Source organism: Myxine glutinosa, chromosome 12 (assembly GCF_964187855.1).
Source record: "Myxine glutinosa chromosome 12, kmMyxGlut1.1, whole genome shotgun sequence".
In the NCBI taxonomy this organism is placed as follows: Eukaryota; Metazoa; Chordata; class Myxini; order Myxiniformes; family Myxinidae; genus Myxine; species Myxine glutinosa.
The window spans coordinates 39,316,163-39,336,463 of NC_136272.1; the positions used below are offsets into that span (position 1 = coordinate 39,316,163).

The following is a 20,301-nucleotide window of genomic DNA, read 5'->3' on the forward strand; positions in this document are numbered from 1 at the left end:
GCCCTTGGCACTCAATTTCTTAGGACCCATGGTTAAAACTAAGAAATTTTCCAAAATAACCAAAATGCGAAAACAAAGCAGCAGCGATATACGGCAGAGATGCTTGCACGGCAAGATAACCACGTGACCGGAACCCACTTGGTGGCGGGTGGCGTAAGCTCGTAACTCAGATCTCGGCTCGCATCTCAAAGCAATAAACCGCCCGAGCGACGGCTCGTATCTCGGAAAACTCGTAAGTTGGTGCACTCGTAAGTCAAGGTTTCACTGTATATATATATATATATATATATATATATATATATATATATATATATATATATATATATATATATATATATATATATATATTATGTATATACTCTTACAATCTTAAAAACACCACCGCAAGCAGGACTGGTTTGGGGAATTTCATGTTTGGGGAATTTCATGTTTACGTCAAATTGACATCTCTGTGATCATTAATATTGCTACGGTTTTGAGATGTGTACAGTGAGCTCAATAAAGGTTAAAGGTTGCCCCCCATAGATAGTCACACAAGCAACTTGTATCCTCGTTTGTAGTATAGTTATGTCTTAGTATATGTGAGAGTAGGCCCCTTCCAGTGTTAATCCTGCGTTGTGTAAAGACAGGAGAATAGGTCCTACTTCGGCAAACCATTCTACCTCGGTCGGTGCAATCCATTTTGCTGCCCTTTGCTCGCTCACTAGTCGAGTTAACACGAGGTAGGCCTAAAAAGGTGGGGGCGGCGTCGAGGTCGGGTGCGGCAGAGGCGATGACGGTAAGCATGAGCCACCAATCAGAGGTCAGAGGTGGTTGCATCAGAGGGCGTGGTGAGAAGAGTCTGGTGAGTTCCAGAAGGCTCGCGGGGCGGGCCTATATAACCCGATGCGCAAAGCCCTCAAGAGGACTTGCAGAGGGAAGAGAGGACTTGCCGGGGGAACAGGACTTGCAGAGAGGGAGGACTTGCAGAGGAGAGGGAGAGGACTTACCGGGGGAACAGGACTTGCAGAGGAGAGGACTGGCTGCGTGAGAGGACTTGCATCACTTGCATTGCACCGCTTGATGAACTTGACTATCACATAAGAACGTGGGCGCTAACCAACACCGGGGATTGAGGAAGAAGAGTTGGGTGCTAGATATACGCGGGGGCAGCCAGGCGCGGTGATAACGAACTTGCGTGTTCCAGCCAAGCGAGTGAACGAGGCTGAATAACCGCCCTTTGCCGTAAAAGCCGTCCCGCCTTTGCCGTAAAAGCCCTCCCTGCCGTTCGCCCCGATATATCGCCCTTGCTCGAGAGACGCGCTGCGTGGCCTTGTCTTCGCCGATCTCCATCTTCACGGACGTGCCGGGGACCACGGAGGGCTGGACGAGGACCACCCTTGGATGCGCTGGGGAACACCTGCCCATCTGCAATACCCCGTGTGAGTGTGTCAGACGGGCCCGTTGTCTTTGGGAATTAAGAATAAGACTGTATAAGGATTTCTCTGTGTCTCTTCGTCCTGAACTGTATATACGTGTGATAATCATTAAACCACTCTGTTCTTCCTTTCTTCTGAATTCCATCGTTCCCATGATTTCTCCAATTGACTAAGCGTGGCACGAATAAGATCGCTCCAATCGGGTTCCATTAGTTATAACTGCGCAGATCACGTGTACGCAAACCGCTCGGCGTATTCCAACCTCACGTGGTTCGTGCGAGGCTTGTTTCCTCGTTTCTGTGGCGGCGCGAGTACTTGGGTACAAACGAGAATTTGGTCCCGGAACCCTATTTCGCGCTCGCCCGGAAAGGACGTAATAAGCCCCGGTTCGCGCCAGGCCAGTAAAGACAAGGGGTTAATCCCCCCTTGATAAGGGGAGAAGGCCGGCGAGAGAACCATATAGAGAACATATAGAGAACAACATATAGAGAACCGAGAGAACCATAGAACCATCTTTCTTTGATATCTTGGATAACATATTTGAATGTTTTATTTATTTATTTATTTACTTTGTACATTTTTCTTATCAATGTTTTCCGCTTTGATTCTGGCTGGCGTGCTCATGACGCAATTTGGTGCACATATGTGGTTTTCTGCATACAGGTGCTCGTGCAGAGACGTCTGCACGCGTGGCAGGGCCTGAAGGATTCAACACGAGCGGTGTGCGTGGTTTGAAAGCGCTGGGCGTGCGTGATCTGAATTATCGCCTCGCCTTTCTCGCCTGCTATGTTGCGCCCACTAATCCACGAGTAAGTGACCCGCTCATTGTGTGTCGACCAGCACTAAACACCATTGGTTAAGGTCATTGCGGTTGCGGCATGGGGCCGCATTTGGTTTCAGATTTTATGCAAAGAAATGGCCGTCATGACTCCGAGCCTCTGCGCAGATCGCAAAATCCCTTTCCAACGGAAATAGACGATTGCCAATGTCTGAAAATGTTGACATAGGTTGTACCGCATGTTGGAGACTGCCAACAAATATTTTTGAACAGTCCACATCCTTCAGTTTATGAAAATGATTGTTGGCAGTTTTGAAAATGTCCTGAAGGGGAGATATATGGTTGCCATTGTAACTAACTCGATGATTGCTCTAAAACCGATTGAATTTATTGATAGAACAGTTGTGGAGGTCTAAACATTTGTGGAAGTAATAAAGCTTGGTGGTTTCCACATAGCCCACAACTTAATTGGAGTCATTAGACATGTAGAAAGTGATGTCTTTGGTGAGACAAATGCAGACAACATAATTGGCAGCTAAGTCGTACAATCGGTTAATTTGAGCGTATAAGCTGACTCATGAGACACTTCAGAATTCTATGACCAAAAGTACAACAGTGGGCTAATCTTATCTCAGTACTGTATTCTCATAGTTGCCATGGGAACAATCAATACTTTTTTTTTGCTGATCAGTACTTCATCAGTATACAATAAGGTTCGTTGTGAAAGGGAATCTATAGCACAACATTTGGCAGAGATATGAAACTTTTGAGACTATTGTTGTTCATTTTTAAAACTGAAATGTTTTGATATTTGACCAAGAGTTTGAAGACAGCTGATAGTTTATAGTTTTAAGGATCTTTTGAGGTGATTACCATGGCAACCAGATATCTCCACTGTAGGACATTTTCAAAACTGCCAACAAGCACTTTCCAGAATTAGTTGTTGGCAATGTAACATTTCATCATTTCGAGGCCACTTTTTGAGATCTTGCCAATAGCCTGAAATGGGTATCCTGTTGCATTTGTGGTTTGCGCCTCTACGGGATTAGGACTTTCATGTGATGTATCGAGTTTGACGTGAGGATGGAATTTAAAAATGCTATATTCTGGTGTGAGAGGAGTTGGGATAGATGGTAGTTCAGTTTGGGGGTGTCCTCTCAACAGGTTAATCACCGGAAGCTGCAGGTTGAAGTTAGCTGTTTCCTTTGGGACGAGCTTTTGATCACAGGCTAAGTTTTGAAATGGAAGAGCCAAATAAATTAAGAGGGCATTGAAGAGGGATGGGTGGAGTAAAAACGTCAGGATGGAATCCATGGCTGCTTTGAGAGGCAGAAAGTATGTGTTTTGAGTTTTTAATGGAGCCGCAGAGTTTTATTTGTAATTCTTGCTAAGAGCTTTAAATGAGCTGAGACCTTTGCTTTTTGAGGAAAAAAAAAATGAGGGGGATGTTGTAATCGGCTCCGTCCGTCCTTCACGCCATCTCCTAAACGGTTGGGCAGAAATTCCCCAAAGTTGGTAGTTATGATCAACACATTCATAATTTGTGTTGAGGAGGCACGATGGCACGAAGGTGTAAAAGCAGTATTATTTTGTCCCTGCCACCGGGTGGGATTTAAAGTTCAGATTCTGTACCAAAAATGCAATTACGGACATATTTTAAAACATTTTTTGATGAAACTTTGTATATGCAACCATCATTGGAAGACGCATGAAATATGAAAAAAAAATTGACCCTGGGTTTATGCCTCCAGGGGTTGGGGACTTGGTCACAGGGGTCAAAACGGAGAAAAATAACAAACTCTAAATTTGATATTGGGTCATATCATTCCTGGTGGAGCTTTTTGCCATCCTTCAACTTTGCTTTTGGTGGGAAGCGTGGGGATTTGCGATGCTCGCCATTGACTTCGCTCTCATGTTGTTTATTTATTTATTTATTTTTTTATTACAAGAAGTTGCAATTGCTCTAGAATCCTTTTTGGAGGTGTGATCTTGTGGGTCTGCAAGTCGATGTCTTGTGTAACCTGTAGTTCAAGGTTCAGAAGCCTTGGAGGTCTTTGGATGATTTTTAATGCGGGATCATATAACCAGACTCGGTGATGTAATGTTTAGATCGTCTGTTCTGAGACTGGGAGGTTGGCGTTTCGAATCAAGATTCAAGTCAAGTCATACCAAAATGGTATGTGTTGTTTCCTTGCTTGACAAGCAGCATTTAAAAAGCATAGGGCATGGACAAGCAACCATACATTGGCAATCCTAGCCTAGGCATGCCGAATGGCCTCTTCACCTCCTGCAATGAAGTTCCTTATAAGGGAAAATGTGTTTTCATGAACACCTGCCAGGTCCTACCGGACGCTAGCCTGATGTAGCCGGAGTTAACGCTCCACAAGATGGTCTGAACGCAAAGGCTTTAATTTGAATTGCAGATCTCCAAATAGCAGCTGAAAGTATCAGGCCTAGACACTCGGCTTCGTCACGGGAGATCCAAATAATTTTGAGGGCCTTCCTTACACACATCAAGAAGGTCAAGGTGTGAGACGGCGCCAGCACAAAGCGGAGGGCAGGACTCCATCAAGCTCTAAATTAAGGCCTTGTAGGTTGTTAAACGTTCAGATTGGTCAAGGAAAGACCTTGTGTGAAGATGGATGCTATCACATAAATCGTTACTAATCTCAGTTAAAAATCAACTGAGAAAATGGGAAGATGCTGACTTAACATGATGATAACTCCAGTTGGCCTTTCTGTGGATATGTGGATACGTATGTAATGCAATCGTTTATTTACCGATTTCCTCCCTAATGCCTCATTGGGTTTCAAATGCATGTCGATCGTGATTGCAAATGTAACTGATTAATCACAAGTAATATCTCACTTAAAATGTGTCAAACTCGTTATCGTTTGATCAGAGTTGTCTCCTCAGGGTCCTTATAAAGGTGATGTGGTTGTGTGAGTACGCTGTACTCTTGGCCAACGTGTACATTCTCTCATCCCGGTTGTTCCCCGCCTAGTTTGGGGGTAAGGAGATTCGCGACGAGGAGCAATCTGCCGAGAGCATCAAAAACCAGATGACTGTGCAGGAGTGGGAGAAGGTCTTTGAGATGAGCCAGGACAAAAACCTTTACCAAAACCTCTGCACCAGCCTATTCCCCACAATCCACGGTGAGTCAGTTATCCAATGGTTTTGGGGAGGGGTGAAGGGAATGACACGGGCATGCTTGACATCCACAGAGTGATTGTGCCTCGGATTGTGATGATCCAAACAGATTAGGTGTGATGTATCATTATGCTGTGTCTTTGATTGTACGTGTGAATCTTCCTTCTCTTGTAAGACAGCTGTTCAATTCTCGGAGAACCAATAATCTGGCGACGACGATAAACTATTTGCCTTGGAGACTTACTTTTTGTTCTTTCCTGAAACCACGGGCACATTTGACAACTGGAGGGTTTAAATCAGAAGAGCAAGAGTGGTCGCTTTATGTGGAGCGTATTCCACACTATTTCGCAGATGACGTCATTACGAGTGTGTATAATCAACAATCGATACTGCTGAGGGTTTGCGGTGTGCCGGCCTACAAGCTAATGTGAAGTTTGTTCACACCGAGGAAGCAGGGGGGTATCTCTTTTTCAGAGCTCATTTGCGTCGTCAAACAACACCGGAATCCAAAGCCATCGCTGATCGTGCAGTACTACAAGATAAATTGCCGCAGTCAAAAAGGGAGCGAGTCCATTTCGGAATTTGTAGCAGCCTTGCATAAATTGGCTGAAAAGTGTGACTGGAAGTAATCTTGAAGAAATGCTGCGTGGTCGTTTAGTCTGTGGAATTGGGAACGTCCACATCCAATGCAGATTACTGATGGAAGCAACATTGGATTTTGACAAGGCCCTGCGCTAGTGGACCCTATGACAAGCATAATGAATGCACATCTTCTGCAATGGAATTGGTGGGGAAAAAAAACCACATTGGATGTCAGCGAATATGCCAGAGTATGGCGGGAGATAGCAGTAAACAAGATGACGAGTTTGAGTGGCCGCCAGACCCCCACGGTTTGTCTTTTTGTAACTGCTTTGGTCTGTTGTAAAGACGTGATGGCTGTGGGTGGACAGCTCATAATTAAGCTTATGATTGTTCAGCTAGGAATGCGGACTACTATATCTGTGGAAAAACGGTGCATTTGCAAATTTCTGTCATATGAAACCCAAGACCTGAAGTGTTCCTGGGAGCAAGAACAGTTCTCCACAAGGAACGGGCAAAAAGTCTATGAAAATGACGAGGACACGTACAGTCTTTTTCATAAATCGAGCAACCAAGCTAAATTCCGACCACTCGTCATTCAGTTGGGGGTACGAGGCAGCTAAGTGCTGATGCAAATAGATACCGGATCATCAATATCACCGATTTAGTGAGGCTGTGTTCCAGGAGACGTGGGGGGCAGACAAGCCAACCAGGCCGGCAATCTGCCTGTCAGACCATATTCCGCACATATACTCGTGAATCTGAGGGGTATTGTTGGAGAATGTAAAGTCACTAACGTGTGGCAAACAGAAGGCAGAGTTGACCTTGATTGTGGTGAGGCTCAGGTCCCAGTCTGCTGGGCTGGGATTGGCTTCGGGAAATCCGCTTGAATTGGCACGAAGTGAACAACCTCAATGCCAGTGATCAATTGTGGAAGCTCCTAGGGGACTGGTGACCTTTCCACATTTATGCTGGGGAAACTGAAAGGAACGGGTGTTGAGCTATATATTGACCCCAAATACAGCTCCTTGACAATTTCCGCCGGAGGGATCAGGAGTTTGATTGATTGTTTAATGCTGGGATCATAGAGCTTGCGCAATTTTCTCGTTGGGCAGCTTCAGTCATTCCGGCTATGAAAGGAGATCGCTCGATTCATATGTGCAGAGACTACAGGATTACGGTTAATCCGGAAGCTCGCTCGCATACTTATCCAATTTGATGCATTGACCATCTGCTCACAAAACCTTGAGGTGGGGGAGTGGTGGGAGGGCGTCTTGAAGAAGTTGCGAGATGCGGGATTGCAATTGCAATGAGATAAACTCATTTTTCTCACTGCATACCTGAGCCACAAGGTAACCGTGAACAGGGTACAGCTGATAGATGTTCGTTCTCCCAGAACTGAATGAGTGTCTTACAACATACAGAAAACATTTTTTCCAATTCAGTCCAACTGGATATCTTTTATACCATCCTGTCATTGTCACCTTTAATGAGTGTTCTTTTTTTGAAATGATGATGCTATCCCAGGCTGTGGATTCCATTTTGGTGTAGCCTCTTCCCTGTTTCTGTGGTTTCGGAGCTAGCTGTTCATTATTAGAATGGACAGCTCGTCCTAATCATGAAGGACGAGATATCGCTTTGAAGGGCCAGTGCAGGAGCCCCGTTTGTTATCGATTTGATCATTCAAATTTAAGGTGCCTCTCGGCTTGTTCGGTTTGTGTAAACTGCTATCAGAACCTTGTGTGACTGTATCCAGGGAATGACGAGATGAAACGCGGCATCTTACTGATGCTGTTTGGGGGTGTCCCCAAGACCACCATGGAGAGAACGTCCCTCCGCGGGGACATAAACGTGTGCATTGTGGGTGATCCGAGCACATCCAAAAGCCAGTTTCTTAAGTGCGTACATGTCCTCTGGTTTCTCTAATACTAGTTAGAGCGCAGCTGTTTATTACTTGCAAAATCAAAGATTTTTCAAGTATATTGGCCGTTTGCTTTTGTTACTTTCAAAATCGAAGATTTTTCAAGTATTTTGGTCAATTGCGTTTGTGGTTCTCTCTGTCTGTCTGTCTGTCTGTCTGTCTGTCTGTCTGTTTGTTCGTTTGTTTGTTCGTTTGTCACTGGCCTACAGGTCACAATTTTCAACCGATCTTCACGAAACTTCACCAACTGGTAGAGTTGGTCAAAAGCAAGAAGCCTATTGTTTTTGGGGTCAAAAGGTCAACATAGGCCAAAGGTCACCAACTTTGCTAAATTTCTGAAATCCTCAATTTTCATCCGATTGACTTGAAATTTGAAGAGACTTGCATATCTGGTCACTGAATTCAACCACCAAGTAGTTTTGAGGTCAACATAGGCCAAATTTCTAAAATCCTCAATTTTCATCCAATTGACTTGAAATTTGAAGAGGACTTGCATATCTGGTCACGGAATTCAACCACCAAGTATATTTGAGGTCAACATAGGCCAAAAGGTACATAGGCCAAATTTCTAAAATCTTCAATTTTCATCCGATTGACTTGAAAATTGAACAGCATTTGCACATCGAGTCACTAAATAGGGGAACTAACTATTTTTGAGCTCAAAAGGTCAAAGGTCAACTGAAGGTCAACCTTACAAAATCATCATTTTTCATTTGAAAAATCATCACTTTTCTTCCTGTTGACCCCAGCTTTGATCAAGATTGTGAATTTTAATCTTGATGAAACGGACAATTTGCTGTATCAATGGAATTTTTTTTCTTGGGAAGGGGGGGGGAGCGTATTTTGCAAGTATCGTGCTCCGCATGACGTCTTGTTATTTTGTCTGTCTGTTTGTTTGTTTGTCACCGGCCTAGAGCTCACAATTTTAAACCGATCGTCATGAAACTGCACCAAGTTGTAGAGGTCGTCACAACTGAGATGCCTATTGATTTTGAGGTCAAAGGTCATCTGGAGGTCAAATTTCTAAAATCGCCATTTTAAATCCGATTGACTTAAAAATTGAACAGCATTTGTATATTGTCACTAAATTGGGAAACCAACTTTTTGAGGTCAAAAGGTCAAAGGTCAACACAAGGTCAAATTTCAAAAATTAGTTTTCATCTGAAAAACCATCAATTTTCAACCGATTGACTTGAAAATAGAACAGCATTTGCATATCGAGTCACTAAATAGGGAAACAAATTAATTTTGAGGTCAAAAAGTCAAAGGTCAAACTTACAAAATCATCAATTTTCATCTGAAAAATCAATTTTCATCCGATTGACTTGAAAATTGAACACCATTTGTATATTGCCTCACTGAATGGGGAAACCAACTATTTTTGAGGTGAAACTTGTAAAATCATCAATTTTCATTTGAAAAATCGTCAATTTTCATCCTATTAACCCGAGCTTTGATCAAGATCGTCAATTTTAATCTGGATGAAATGGACAATTTGATGGATCAATGGCATCCTTTTGGGGAAAGGGGGGGGGGAGGGAAGGGGTGGATTTTGCAAGTATCGTGCTCTGCATGACGTCTTCCTGTTTGTTTATTTTTGGGTAGAAGTGGAGGGAGGGAGAGAGGATGGTGGTTGTTCTTTATTACATGAACTTGGATAATATTTCTTCAGGTGGATTAATCTAGTTTTCCTAACTGACAATCTGATAATCCCTTTTAGATTATTTTTGTACTGTGTCCTCCTCATTTTCCCTTTTCTAAAAACTATTATGGATTTTGCATCTTGGGAATGCTCTCACACAGGCACGTTGACGAATTCAGCTCACGTGCCATCTACACGAGCGGAAAGGCCAGCAGCGCTGCTGGGCTTACTGCCGCTGTCCTCAAAGATGAGGAATCGCACGAGTTTGTCATCGAGGCTGGCGCGCTCATGCTCGCCGACAATGTGAGATCGGTCGTCATTTGACTTTTCGTGATTTATTTTGTGGAAGAGCAGTGGGATTCTATACGTGGGATATGTTTGTGGCGTTTCTGTTAGTTTCCGTTGACTTTGAGCACATACCTGTAGGGTGTCTGCTGCATTGATGAGTTTGATAAGATGGAGCCACGAGATCAGGTTGCCATTCATGAAGCCATGGAACAACAAACCATCTCTATTGCCAAGGCTGGTGTGAGGGTACGTCCACATTTTCTATCTTTTATTTGGCTATTCACTTCAGTGATATTGAAAACCCATTTAGCATTTTTGCATTCTCTATAGTTATGCCTCTGCCCCCGAAGGTGGCCGGAGGCATTGTGTTTTCGTGTTGTCTGTCCGTACATCCGTCCATCCATCCATATGGGCTAAACCTCTTTTTTTCTCAGCAGCCGCATGTCCAATTGAGACAAAACTTTCAGGGTAGGAGTGAAACCCATGCAGCATGTTTTTATGATAATTGTGATGTCATAGGTCACATGGTATGGCAGTCATCTTGGATTAAACACAAATGATTAAACAATATTTCTTGGAAACTGCTGACTGGAAAAATTTTAAACATGGCACATTGTAAATGGTGAACAAAAGCATGATAATGACGTCATCAGTGAAGTGGTATACCAGCCATAAATGTTTTAATCGAATGCCTTATCCTAAAAATCTGAAATTGCATGCACATGATCTCTGACCCATTTGTATCGAAATTTTAAATTTATGTCATCATAGGTCACATGGTTTGGCAACCATATTGGATTTAACCTAAAACCTTTAAAAAAGCATCTTCACCCAAACCACCAAATCTATTGACTCAACTTTACGTGTGTCATTGACTAGGCATGGCGATTTAAAAGTTGACCACGAAAACATCATTGGTCACATGGTGTGGCAGCCATATTGGATTGAAGGAAAATATTAAATAATTATATCTCTAAAACCGCTTACCCTATCGATGCGAAATTTTACAAATGTCATCTAACACCATTGCTGCATAAAGTTTGAAAATTATGATGTCCTAGGTCACGTGGTTTGGCAGCCATCTTGGGTAGAAAAACGAACCTTTAATATCCGATCAACACGAAACTTCACAAGCGTGATCCCCTACCCATACATATGCAGAGTTTACATTTTTGATGTCTTATGTCACGTGGTTTGGCAGCCATATTAGCTTGAAAGCCAATATTTTCAAAAATCCCTTCTCCGAAAATGCTTCACCGATCGATGTGAAACCTGTCCTGTGGTAAAAATGTGATACTTCAAAACAGCTAAAGGGATTTAAACCAAACTTGTTTATTTTTAGGACAGTGATCGAGGGCATCTATCCATTGTCATGGGCAGGGACTATGTGGAGGCATATTGGCAACACAGTCGCATTGCTTTAGTTTACTAATGTTGTTCACCTGAAATTGTATCGATATTTCACAAAGGCCTTGGTCATGCGAAATATTGCATACTGTTGGGTAGACGTTTTAATGTCAATGCAAATGTTTACTTGACTGTTTTAAAATGCTATTTTGTCACATCTATGTCTCAGGCCACGCTGAATGCCCGGACATCCATTCTGGCAGCGGCGAATCCGATCGGAGGACGCTATGACCGCTCCAAGTCACTAAAGCAGAACGTCAATCTTTCAGCTCCTCTAATGTCTCGCTTTGATCTCTTCTTCATCGTGATCGATGAATGCAATGAGGTATGAATAAGGTACTCAAATTCAGTTGTGTTTTGGCAAGAAAGGATGTTTTGACCAATGACCACCTTTGACCAATGCAGATTTATCTCAGCACAGCTTTCATCAGGTTGGGACAAAAGTTTGTCATTTGCTTTGATTTTTTTTTGATTTTTTAATAAAACTAGGGCATGCCCGTACTATATATATATCTAAAATTATATCCCCCCCCCCCCTCTATTTACATGAAATGGTTTGGTTCATGAAATGTTTTGGTCCATTCGCAACGCCAAAGCGAACGGCGAACGCTTTACATGAAATGGTTTGGTCCATTCGCAACGCCAAAGCGAACGGCGAACGGCTTGCGAGTACAGTGACAATCCCCCCCCCCCCCCCCCTCTATTTACATGAAATGGTTTTAATTAGTTTTAAAACATAGTTTAACGCCAACATAGCGGCAACATAGTTTGCCAACGTGAAATAAATGAATACGCTCTCAAATGTGCCGTCCGAGGCAGAGTGTGTTCGCCACGTTCGGCACACGCGATAGCTCGCTGCTCTCTGATTGGTTGAATCGTTTTTTGGACATAGCTCGGTAAGTAATTGTCCGATTAATATGAAACCTTGAAAAGGCACATCCTCGGGTCCCCAGCAATATACCTGGCAAGTTTAAAGTATATCGGACCGGTAGTTGTCGAGAAACAGCGGTCGCATACACACACACAGAGATTGCTGGAATTATAGATAGATATATCCTCAGTCATATATTTGGTTAAAATATAATGTCCCCTCCTTCTGGTAGTGAAATTTGGTGTCAATTCCCCCCTCCCCCCAGCAGGGGTCAGTGGTTAAACAACTTGCACTATTCCACGTGTACAGGTGAAAATTGCAAGTAGTCTCCCCTTTGTTGCGGGAGGGGTAATTTCTGGCCAATGACCTGACCCTGGATATTCTGAGCACGGTGGAGATCGTCCAAGCTGTTTTTGATTCTTTAAGGTTCAGGCATATCTTACTGAAATATGCAATTTGGTGTCTGTCTGTCTCTGTCTGACTGCGATACATTCAGTCGTTATTTATCCAATCTCAACCAAACTTGGCAGGAGGGCTAAGGGGTCACATGATGGAGGTTGTTACAACTTCATTTGGCCTCCTCCCCAAGGAAGTTTCCGTCTTGGGCGAAATCCATGTTGAGGTGTATATGTGTGTTAAAGATAGCTAATCGTGGTGTTTTTCCAAGGCCACTTCTAATAACAACACAAATGATAATAGCATAATATTAATGTTATTACAAAATAATATTAATATGAATAATATCCTCCCTCCCCAAGAGGTTTTTCCTCGGTGGACAAACGCCGTGTTTAGGTGTATGAATAGATTATCGTGACGTTTCCAGCCTAGATCTACTGTCATCTATATACACCAGAATGGATAATAACATGACCCTTCCTGCTGCTCCCGTAGGGAACGGGTGTATTAGTATAAATAATTGCAGATAATTGACAGATTTAATACGATTGAGGGAGGGGGTGGTTGGTGACTTTGTGAGGCTCAGATTGGATGATCCACTCTAATCGGTGCATAGCCTCATTCCATGTAACGACGCTCTTGAGGGAACCAATTTCCGTGTTTGATTGCTTGCTGTCACACAATTCATGTTTCGACATGAAAATGGCTGTCTAATCCTATTCTCTTCACCACCACCCCAGTCCTCCCACGTCCTTCAATTTCATACTCGATTACATATATGGCAAAGCTAAAGTTCAGTCATGGGGAATAACTTTGGCACAATCTCCAAATGATTTCCCATTTGATGAGGTTAAGACAGCTTTGAAGTCGTTGCAAACTGTCACTAGGTAACTTGAACAACTTGTCATTAACAGTTCATTATTTGCATATAGAATGCAGCTCTGGATTAATTTTACACAATCTTCCTTCATCCCACCACCCCTCAACCTTCCCCCGCCCCTAGGTACAAAATAAATGAATTATAGGTACAAAGTGTCCATACATGTCGTATAATGACCGCAATTTGTCCTCGGTAATCCCCGTACTACAAGAGCCAACTTACTTTTAGACAGTGTATAAAAACGTATTGTTACGTTTGTGGGGGTAGGGATACTTTTAGTCCAGGTAGACTTGTATAGGTTGGTGCCCGAATGTCGTGTAGAAACCTTGATGTAATAAGTACTTGTTTAGACCGTTTTTTCTGGATTAAGCTTGTATATGCATCCCCATCATGGGGGGGAGGGGGGGGAAGGGGGGCATCTTAATTATCTCGAGGATTATGTTAATTAATCCCTTGTACAGTCATACCCCGTTTTACGCCATTTAGACCTACGTCAAATCCGAATTTACGCCACTCTTCTGGAGTAAATTTCAGTTCAGCGAACGTCATTATGTGCGACATTACGTCACTCCTACGGACGTGAAAAAAATTAAACAATTTAAACAATTGGATGTTTTAACGTTTTAACGATTGTTGATCGTTGTTTTAACGTTGATGTTTTAACGATCGAAACAATTTAAAATACAATAAAAAGCACATTAAAAATAAAAAATAAATGTACGTACAGTATACGTACGCGTAGGTGCTGGTTCTCATTCAAAACAAAGGCGACGCCATATGCATTTTGTCCTGTGCTGCGGTCGCGTGCTTGCTTTGCCTTTCGCTGGTATTTTTGTGATTATTCCTTTACTGTGTAAAACAACCAACGTAACGTGGCAACGGCGAAACATGACGATGCCGGCTCGGACGACCGTCCGTGGCAGACGTCACGTCACCGTGCAGAGTGTGCAATGTCCACGACGAGGTCAGGCCCCATGGCTCATGGCCCATGTGAAACGAACGACCGTGTCATGCCTCGAGCCGGGGTGCCTCGTCGGGCACCTCGCCGGCATCCGGCGTCAACGAACCGATCGACGTGTGCATGTGCACATGTGCACATGTGCATGGATTTGCAAATTTGCAATTTGCTCCTCCAGTTATTTACTCTAGTTTTACGGTGTTTGTCTTCATTTTAAGGCATTTTTAAGACATTACGCCCGGTTTACGTCAAAAACCGAGTTACGTCACGGCTTATGAAACCAATTAATGACGTAGGCCGGGGTATTACTGTATGTTGTTCCCTCTGTGATTTATCCCTATCTTCCTTATGGCACCACATTAGACAATAGTAAAAATCGCCCATTAGCTTCACTAATTAATAATAAAACTAACTGGAAACCCAGATGACGCACTAGAGATAATTACCCCGACTGGAAAGGACACATAGGACGAAAGATCCATGAAGACGCGCCCAAGGATCCGTGAATGGTCGGGGTTTTGAGTGACGCAAGACTGGGGTAAGAAGCGACTCGCTGATTGGCGAAGCACCCCAGATGACGTCAGAGCCTGGGTGATAAAAGGGTACTCCAGCGGAGATTTGCTCTTCTCTTCTCTTCCCTTCTCTTGTAGCTAGAGCTTGTGCCTTGTCGTTCTGGCGATAATAGAAAACAGTCGTTATTGCCGCTCTTGTCCCTTCTGATTTCGACACTATCGTGAGCGGCTGTGTTTGGGAAATCTTGCTGATGATCATGAGGAGGAAGAGCTGTGGTTTTCCAAGCACGAACGAGCGTTGGTGATAGCTGCTGCGTGACGAGTCCAGGAGTGAACGGACGCACGGGGAAGCTTCATTGCGAGCGGCCGCATTCCAGTCAACGAGCGAGCGGTCCCCGACAACACCCCGGATGAGACGAGACGAGACGAGCCGATTTGAGTTAAGTCCACCACATAAATCCAACACAATTATTTTCCAGTTTATTTTATCCTTCGTCTGTGTTTGTGTCTGTATGTGGGGACGTCCCAATTTGGGAAATTATTTGATCATGCGTTTCTTTGTAACCGGAATCTCATTAATAAAGCCGGCATTTTTGTACATTTTAATCTCGTCTCGGTTTGAGTTTACTTATTGCAGGGTTTGCAGACTGCCAGTGGGATCCATGCAAGTAAGTGCCCTTCAGCATCCTCATCCTCCTCCTCCTCCCCTTTTCAGCATCCTCCTCCTCCCCTTTTCAGCATCCTCCTCCTCCTCCTCCCCTTTTCAGCATCCTCATCCTCCTCCTCCTCCCCTTTTCAGCATCCTCCTCCTCCTCCTCCCCTTTTCAGCATCCTCCTCCTCCTCCTCCTCCTCCTCCCCCTCCTCCTCCTCCTCCCCTTCCCCCACACATATTGAACTGAATGCTTCGGAGTAACAGCTTGTTTGGCTATCTGTTCCTTGGAAAGAGTTTAATTGCCAAGAACGTGACAATTTGGTGTCTGTGTCTGAAGTATTGTTTACAGATGAGGGTGTAATAATTATACCTCAATTTATCGCTCAATTCAAACGGACTCTTCGCCAGCGCCAGATTAACATCTCTTGTCGGTCTCCATTACCTACATGATTGGATGCTAAAATCGTTAAACTCCTTGTGTGTTTGCCTCCGCAATATCGACATTCGACATCGCATTCACACATTCAGGATTGATTGCGAAAACCGACGACATCCATTCCTAATAGCTCTACACAAAGTATCTGATTTTGGCTGCTTGGCCTTGTCTACACCTCCTGTCCACAGTGTTGGATATACCTCTTTCCCATGCTCCCTATTTTTCCTTGTATTTAACATTTACGCAGCTCCTCAAACAGCGGAAACTAAACCAATTCTCGTTTGAGGCTTTGATCTTTTCGGAGCTCCCATGATGGGGTTTAATATTTACTCGGCAATGATGATACGAGCTGTTGACGTCTGGTCAACATGACCCAGAGTGCGCCTGTGAGATGCGAGCAAGGAGGACCGAGGATGGCCGGATGGAGCGTATGGCTGGGGTTTATCCTTGGCCATTGTCCAGGGTGTGTAGTCTTCAAATTGGATTTCTTCCCCCAATATTCTTTCTAATTTCTCGTCATTGCTACCTGACATATTATGTGCCCACCCCCGTCTTCCCCCCTGCCCCAACCTCCTTTCTCTTAGACAAATTCTACTTGTGCACTTGGGAAGGTGTGTGTGTGTGTGTGTGTGTGTGTGTGTGTGTGTGTGTGTGTGTGTGTGTGTGTGTGTGTGTGTGTGTGTGTGTGTGTGTGTGTGTGTGTGTGTGTGTGTGTGTCAGTCACTATCCTGGTGGAATAAACAGTATACTACACTGACTAAAGTTGTTTTAAACCAACTTGACTGGTTTCTAGAAGACAGGGCAGGATGTAGAATCATACTAACATAATCATGACTTTAAACAAACAAACAAACCAAAAAAAAATACCTATTTTGGGGGGCGACCCCTACTCCCCACCCTCATCCCGTATACCTCTTCAGACCCCAATTTTTCGAATGCCTTGCACAAGCATTGGTACATCACAGGTGATGAAGGTTGTGATCACGTTTAATCAGAATTGCGTGTGTATATTCTAAGAAAAAAAATCCAAGTACCTGTTTTGAGGGACAACCCCCCCAGGGATAACCGTCTCAGGATAACCGTCTAAAACTAAACCTCAAGTGATTTCCTGTTCCCATGGCAACTGATGCTAAGATCCCAAGACAAAATTGTGTGCTCTACAATGTTTATTTGTCCATTGTTTGTCCACTGTTTGTCCACCACCTTGTAATGCATGTAAAAGTTATTCGTCTTATTTTCATTGACCTACGCTTAATAAACAAACAAGTTCCACCGTGAGCTTTATGCACGAATGACGAAGGTGAAAAGGTGCTTGGTCTGCAGAGGCCAAGGGGTGCAAGGTTTTGTTACCTCCGCCACTGAAGATGGAAGGAGGTTATGTTTTCACTCCTGTCTGTGTGTCTGTTTATTTGTCTGTGAGTAGGATATCTTAAAAGGTTGTGGAGAGGTTCTGACTAAACTTGGTGGACGAGTTGATTTGGCGACAAGAACAAGCCGATTAGATTTTGGTTCAGGTCCGAATCCAGACCAAATCCAAATCCAGATTTTTTCAGTCTTTGCATATCGTTTGCAATCCTATACGTAATCTTATCTTTTATTGGGCAAATCCACCAAACATGTGGCTCGTGTGTTTGAGGGACCTGTGGATTTTGGACCATCTTTCCTTGTGACAGGTCACCGATTATGCAATTGCACGGCGCATCGTGGACCTGCATGCACGGTGTGAGGAATCTATCCAGCGGGTGTACGCGTTGGAGGAAATACGCCGATACCTGCTTTTTGCTCGACAGTTCAAGCCCAAGGTAGACTGTCACTATGATGCACTGTCACTGTGTCCCATTCATCTTGATGAGGAAAAGGGTTGATTATAAACTCCTAAATGTGGGGCACTGTATTAAAAAAAAAAAAACCTTTAGATTACCCCTTTCATTGGATTACCCCCCATCCCCCTTTCCAAGATCACCAAGGAATCTGAGGACTTCATAGTGGAGCAGTACAAGCGGCTGCGCCAACGCGACGGCTCGGGAGTGACCAAGTCTGCGTGGCGAATCACTGTGCGCCAGCTCGAGAGCATGATACGCCTGGCAGAGGCGATGGCGCGCATGCACTGCTGTGATGAGGTATGTTGGGTGGAGGGATTATGAAGACTCGAGGATTGTCAGGCACGAAGAGGGTGGGCTCGGATTTACACCTCAGCCACCGCTCCCTCCTCTCCCGATTACTGTTCATTTCTCAGGTTCAACCAAAACATGTAAAGGAGGGATTTCGCTTGCTCAACAAGTCTATAATCCGCGTGGAGACTCCAGATGTGAACCTTGAGGGTGAGGAGGAGGAGGAAATGGATCAAACAGGTACGTAGGACAGAATGATGTATAATGGATGTTTTTGGGTGATAAATCAATGAATGATTGAAGGTGTGTTATTTTTGAGGTGTGCTCTTGGGTTGAATTTATTTTTACCCCCATTTTTTTCTTATTTACTTGTATTACCATTTATGCAAAAGGCCAGCAATCATCAACCTTTTTGATTGGTCGGCTTGGTCAGTGGTACCGTCGATTCTGAGAACTGATGCGTTCACAGACGTAGGCGGACGTGGACAAGTCAATGGAGAAACTCCTAAACAGTCAGAGTCGCGTGCAACTGATGGAAGTCCCCACAAAGGTGCATCCACGCGACCTGGATTGCGGCTCTCTTTTACCGAGTACAAACAGTTGTCCAACCTGCTGGTGCTTCATCTGCGGAAAGTTGAGGGTAAATTTTGACCTTTTTTATCATGTGCATGTCCTTGAACCTGTCCCTGTGCCTGCTTCCTTTGCAAAAGTGTCACTATACTGTATTGTGTTATGGATTCGGCACTAATAATTATTGTTGCTATTATTATTATTGTTGGTTCTAAGTATTATGGTTATTGTTGTTTAAGGGAAATGGTTATTGTGGTTAAAAGGTTAAAAGCGCTCATGAAAAAGAGACAGGAAGCCGGAAGACGAGGACGGAGAGAGGAAGAAGAAGAGGAAGAAGAAGAGGGGAAGAGGAAGAAGTGGAAAGACGCGTTTGTAGAAGCTCCGTACCTAGCGTGGTCGAGCGTACATCGCGAGTGAACTTTGAGTCCTTGAAAGGAATCTCGTGCGGTTGGTGTTATCGCTGGAGTAGTGAAAAAGCCTGCGAAGTCAGGTACAGGCGTGAGATTCCGGAGAATCCTCACCTAGAGGCTGCGGCTCGAGTAAGAGCCGTCCGCCATTTTGGGAAGCTCACGCGTCGTTCGCGGAACAAGGTTTTGCCGCGTCCGCTGGTCTCGTCCTCCGGTGGTTTGTCGAGGATGTGTGTGCGCGACAGCGGCGTTTGAAGAATACGGTGCGGTTCGCCGGTTGAACGGTGAATGTGCACGTTTGGATCGCGTCTTTGGGATTCCTCTTTCCACCGCTAATTTGCTGTTGGTTGGGACCACGTGACGGTCCCCGCCTTGCCTACACCTCCTTACTCGCCTCATCGCCTCTTCGCCGGGAGCACCATTGAGTTACAGAGACATTGAGGAGTGTTCGGTCATATTCACTGGGAGAGCAGTGAGTTTTATTACTTTAATAGATGGTACCATCTTAAGATATTGATTGTATGATTGATTGCTACCATTGTTGTATTGTTATCCCTGTGTGATTTTTTAATATATTATTGGTTTGTTGATAACTCTTGGTGTGGTTTCCATATTGATTTCGACACGGAATAACATATTTTTCTGCCTTGGCTCCTCCCGGGGTTCTGAGGTATACCGGGACCAGGAGGTCGGGGAGGAACACGTAACAATTGGGAAATGAATGAATGAATGAATGATCGTTTTAAGGCCATTTTCCCCGCTAGAGCGGGGGTTAGCCTTGCGGGCCCCATGACAATCATGGTTCCCTTTTTGAGGCAATGTTTTTTTTTTATGGCCGGATGCCCTTCCTGACGCCAACCCTTGGTCACCTCTTACGATGCACAGGAATACGGTGTACCTATTCTAAATCGGGGTACACACCGTGATCATTCATCCCAGCAAGCTGGTACTCAATTTGCCGACCTCGGAAGGATAAACAGGCTGAGTCAACCCCCCTGGCGTTAATTCAGCGATCGACCGGGATTCGAACCCAGGATCCTAGGATCCCAAGCCAGCACCCTAACCGCTAAGCCAACACCAGGGCTTAATTGGGAAATTAATGTTTGAGAAAAATATGTATGCATACACCCATGCACATATAGATACAGACACACACACACATAGACACGCACATCTAGACACGCTCACATGTATGTACATACACAGATGCATACAAGACTTTTGCATTGCATCTGGTCCTAGTTCTGTTGAATACACATTCTTGATAATTGGTTTGTGAGGCTCGAGTTGTGGATTTTTCACTTTATTCAATAAACGCAAGTC

The 20,301-nt window shown here is 44.1% G+C and overlaps 1 protein-coding gene across 1 annotated transcript in view; it reads left to right on the top strand.

Moving 5' to 3' along the window:
• Positions 1–20,301, top strand: part of MCM6 (minichromosome maintenance complex component 6) — a 76,632-nt gene that overhangs the window by 47,384 nt on the left and 8,947 nt on the right. The window contains exons 6-15 of the mRNA XM_068132670.2: positions 2,082–2,227; positions 5,202–5,352; positions 7,683–7,824; positions 9,651–9,792; positions 9,916–10,023; positions 11,354–11,509; positions 17,564–17,692; positions 17,849–18,010; positions 18,127–18,241; positions 18,471–18,641. Of these exons, the coding sequence (XP_067988771.1) occupies positions 2,082–2,227; positions 5,202–5,352; positions 7,683–7,824; positions 9,651–9,792; positions 9,916–10,023; positions 11,354–11,509; positions 17,564–17,692; positions 17,849–18,010; positions 18,127–18,241; positions 18,471–18,641 (1,422 nt within the window). The remainder of the gene's footprint in view (positions 1–2,081; positions 2,228–5,201; positions 5,353–7,682; positions 7,825–9,650; positions 9,793–9,915; positions 10,024–11,353; positions 11,510–17,563; positions 17,693–17,848; positions 18,011–18,126; positions 18,242–18,470; positions 18,642–20,301) is intronic.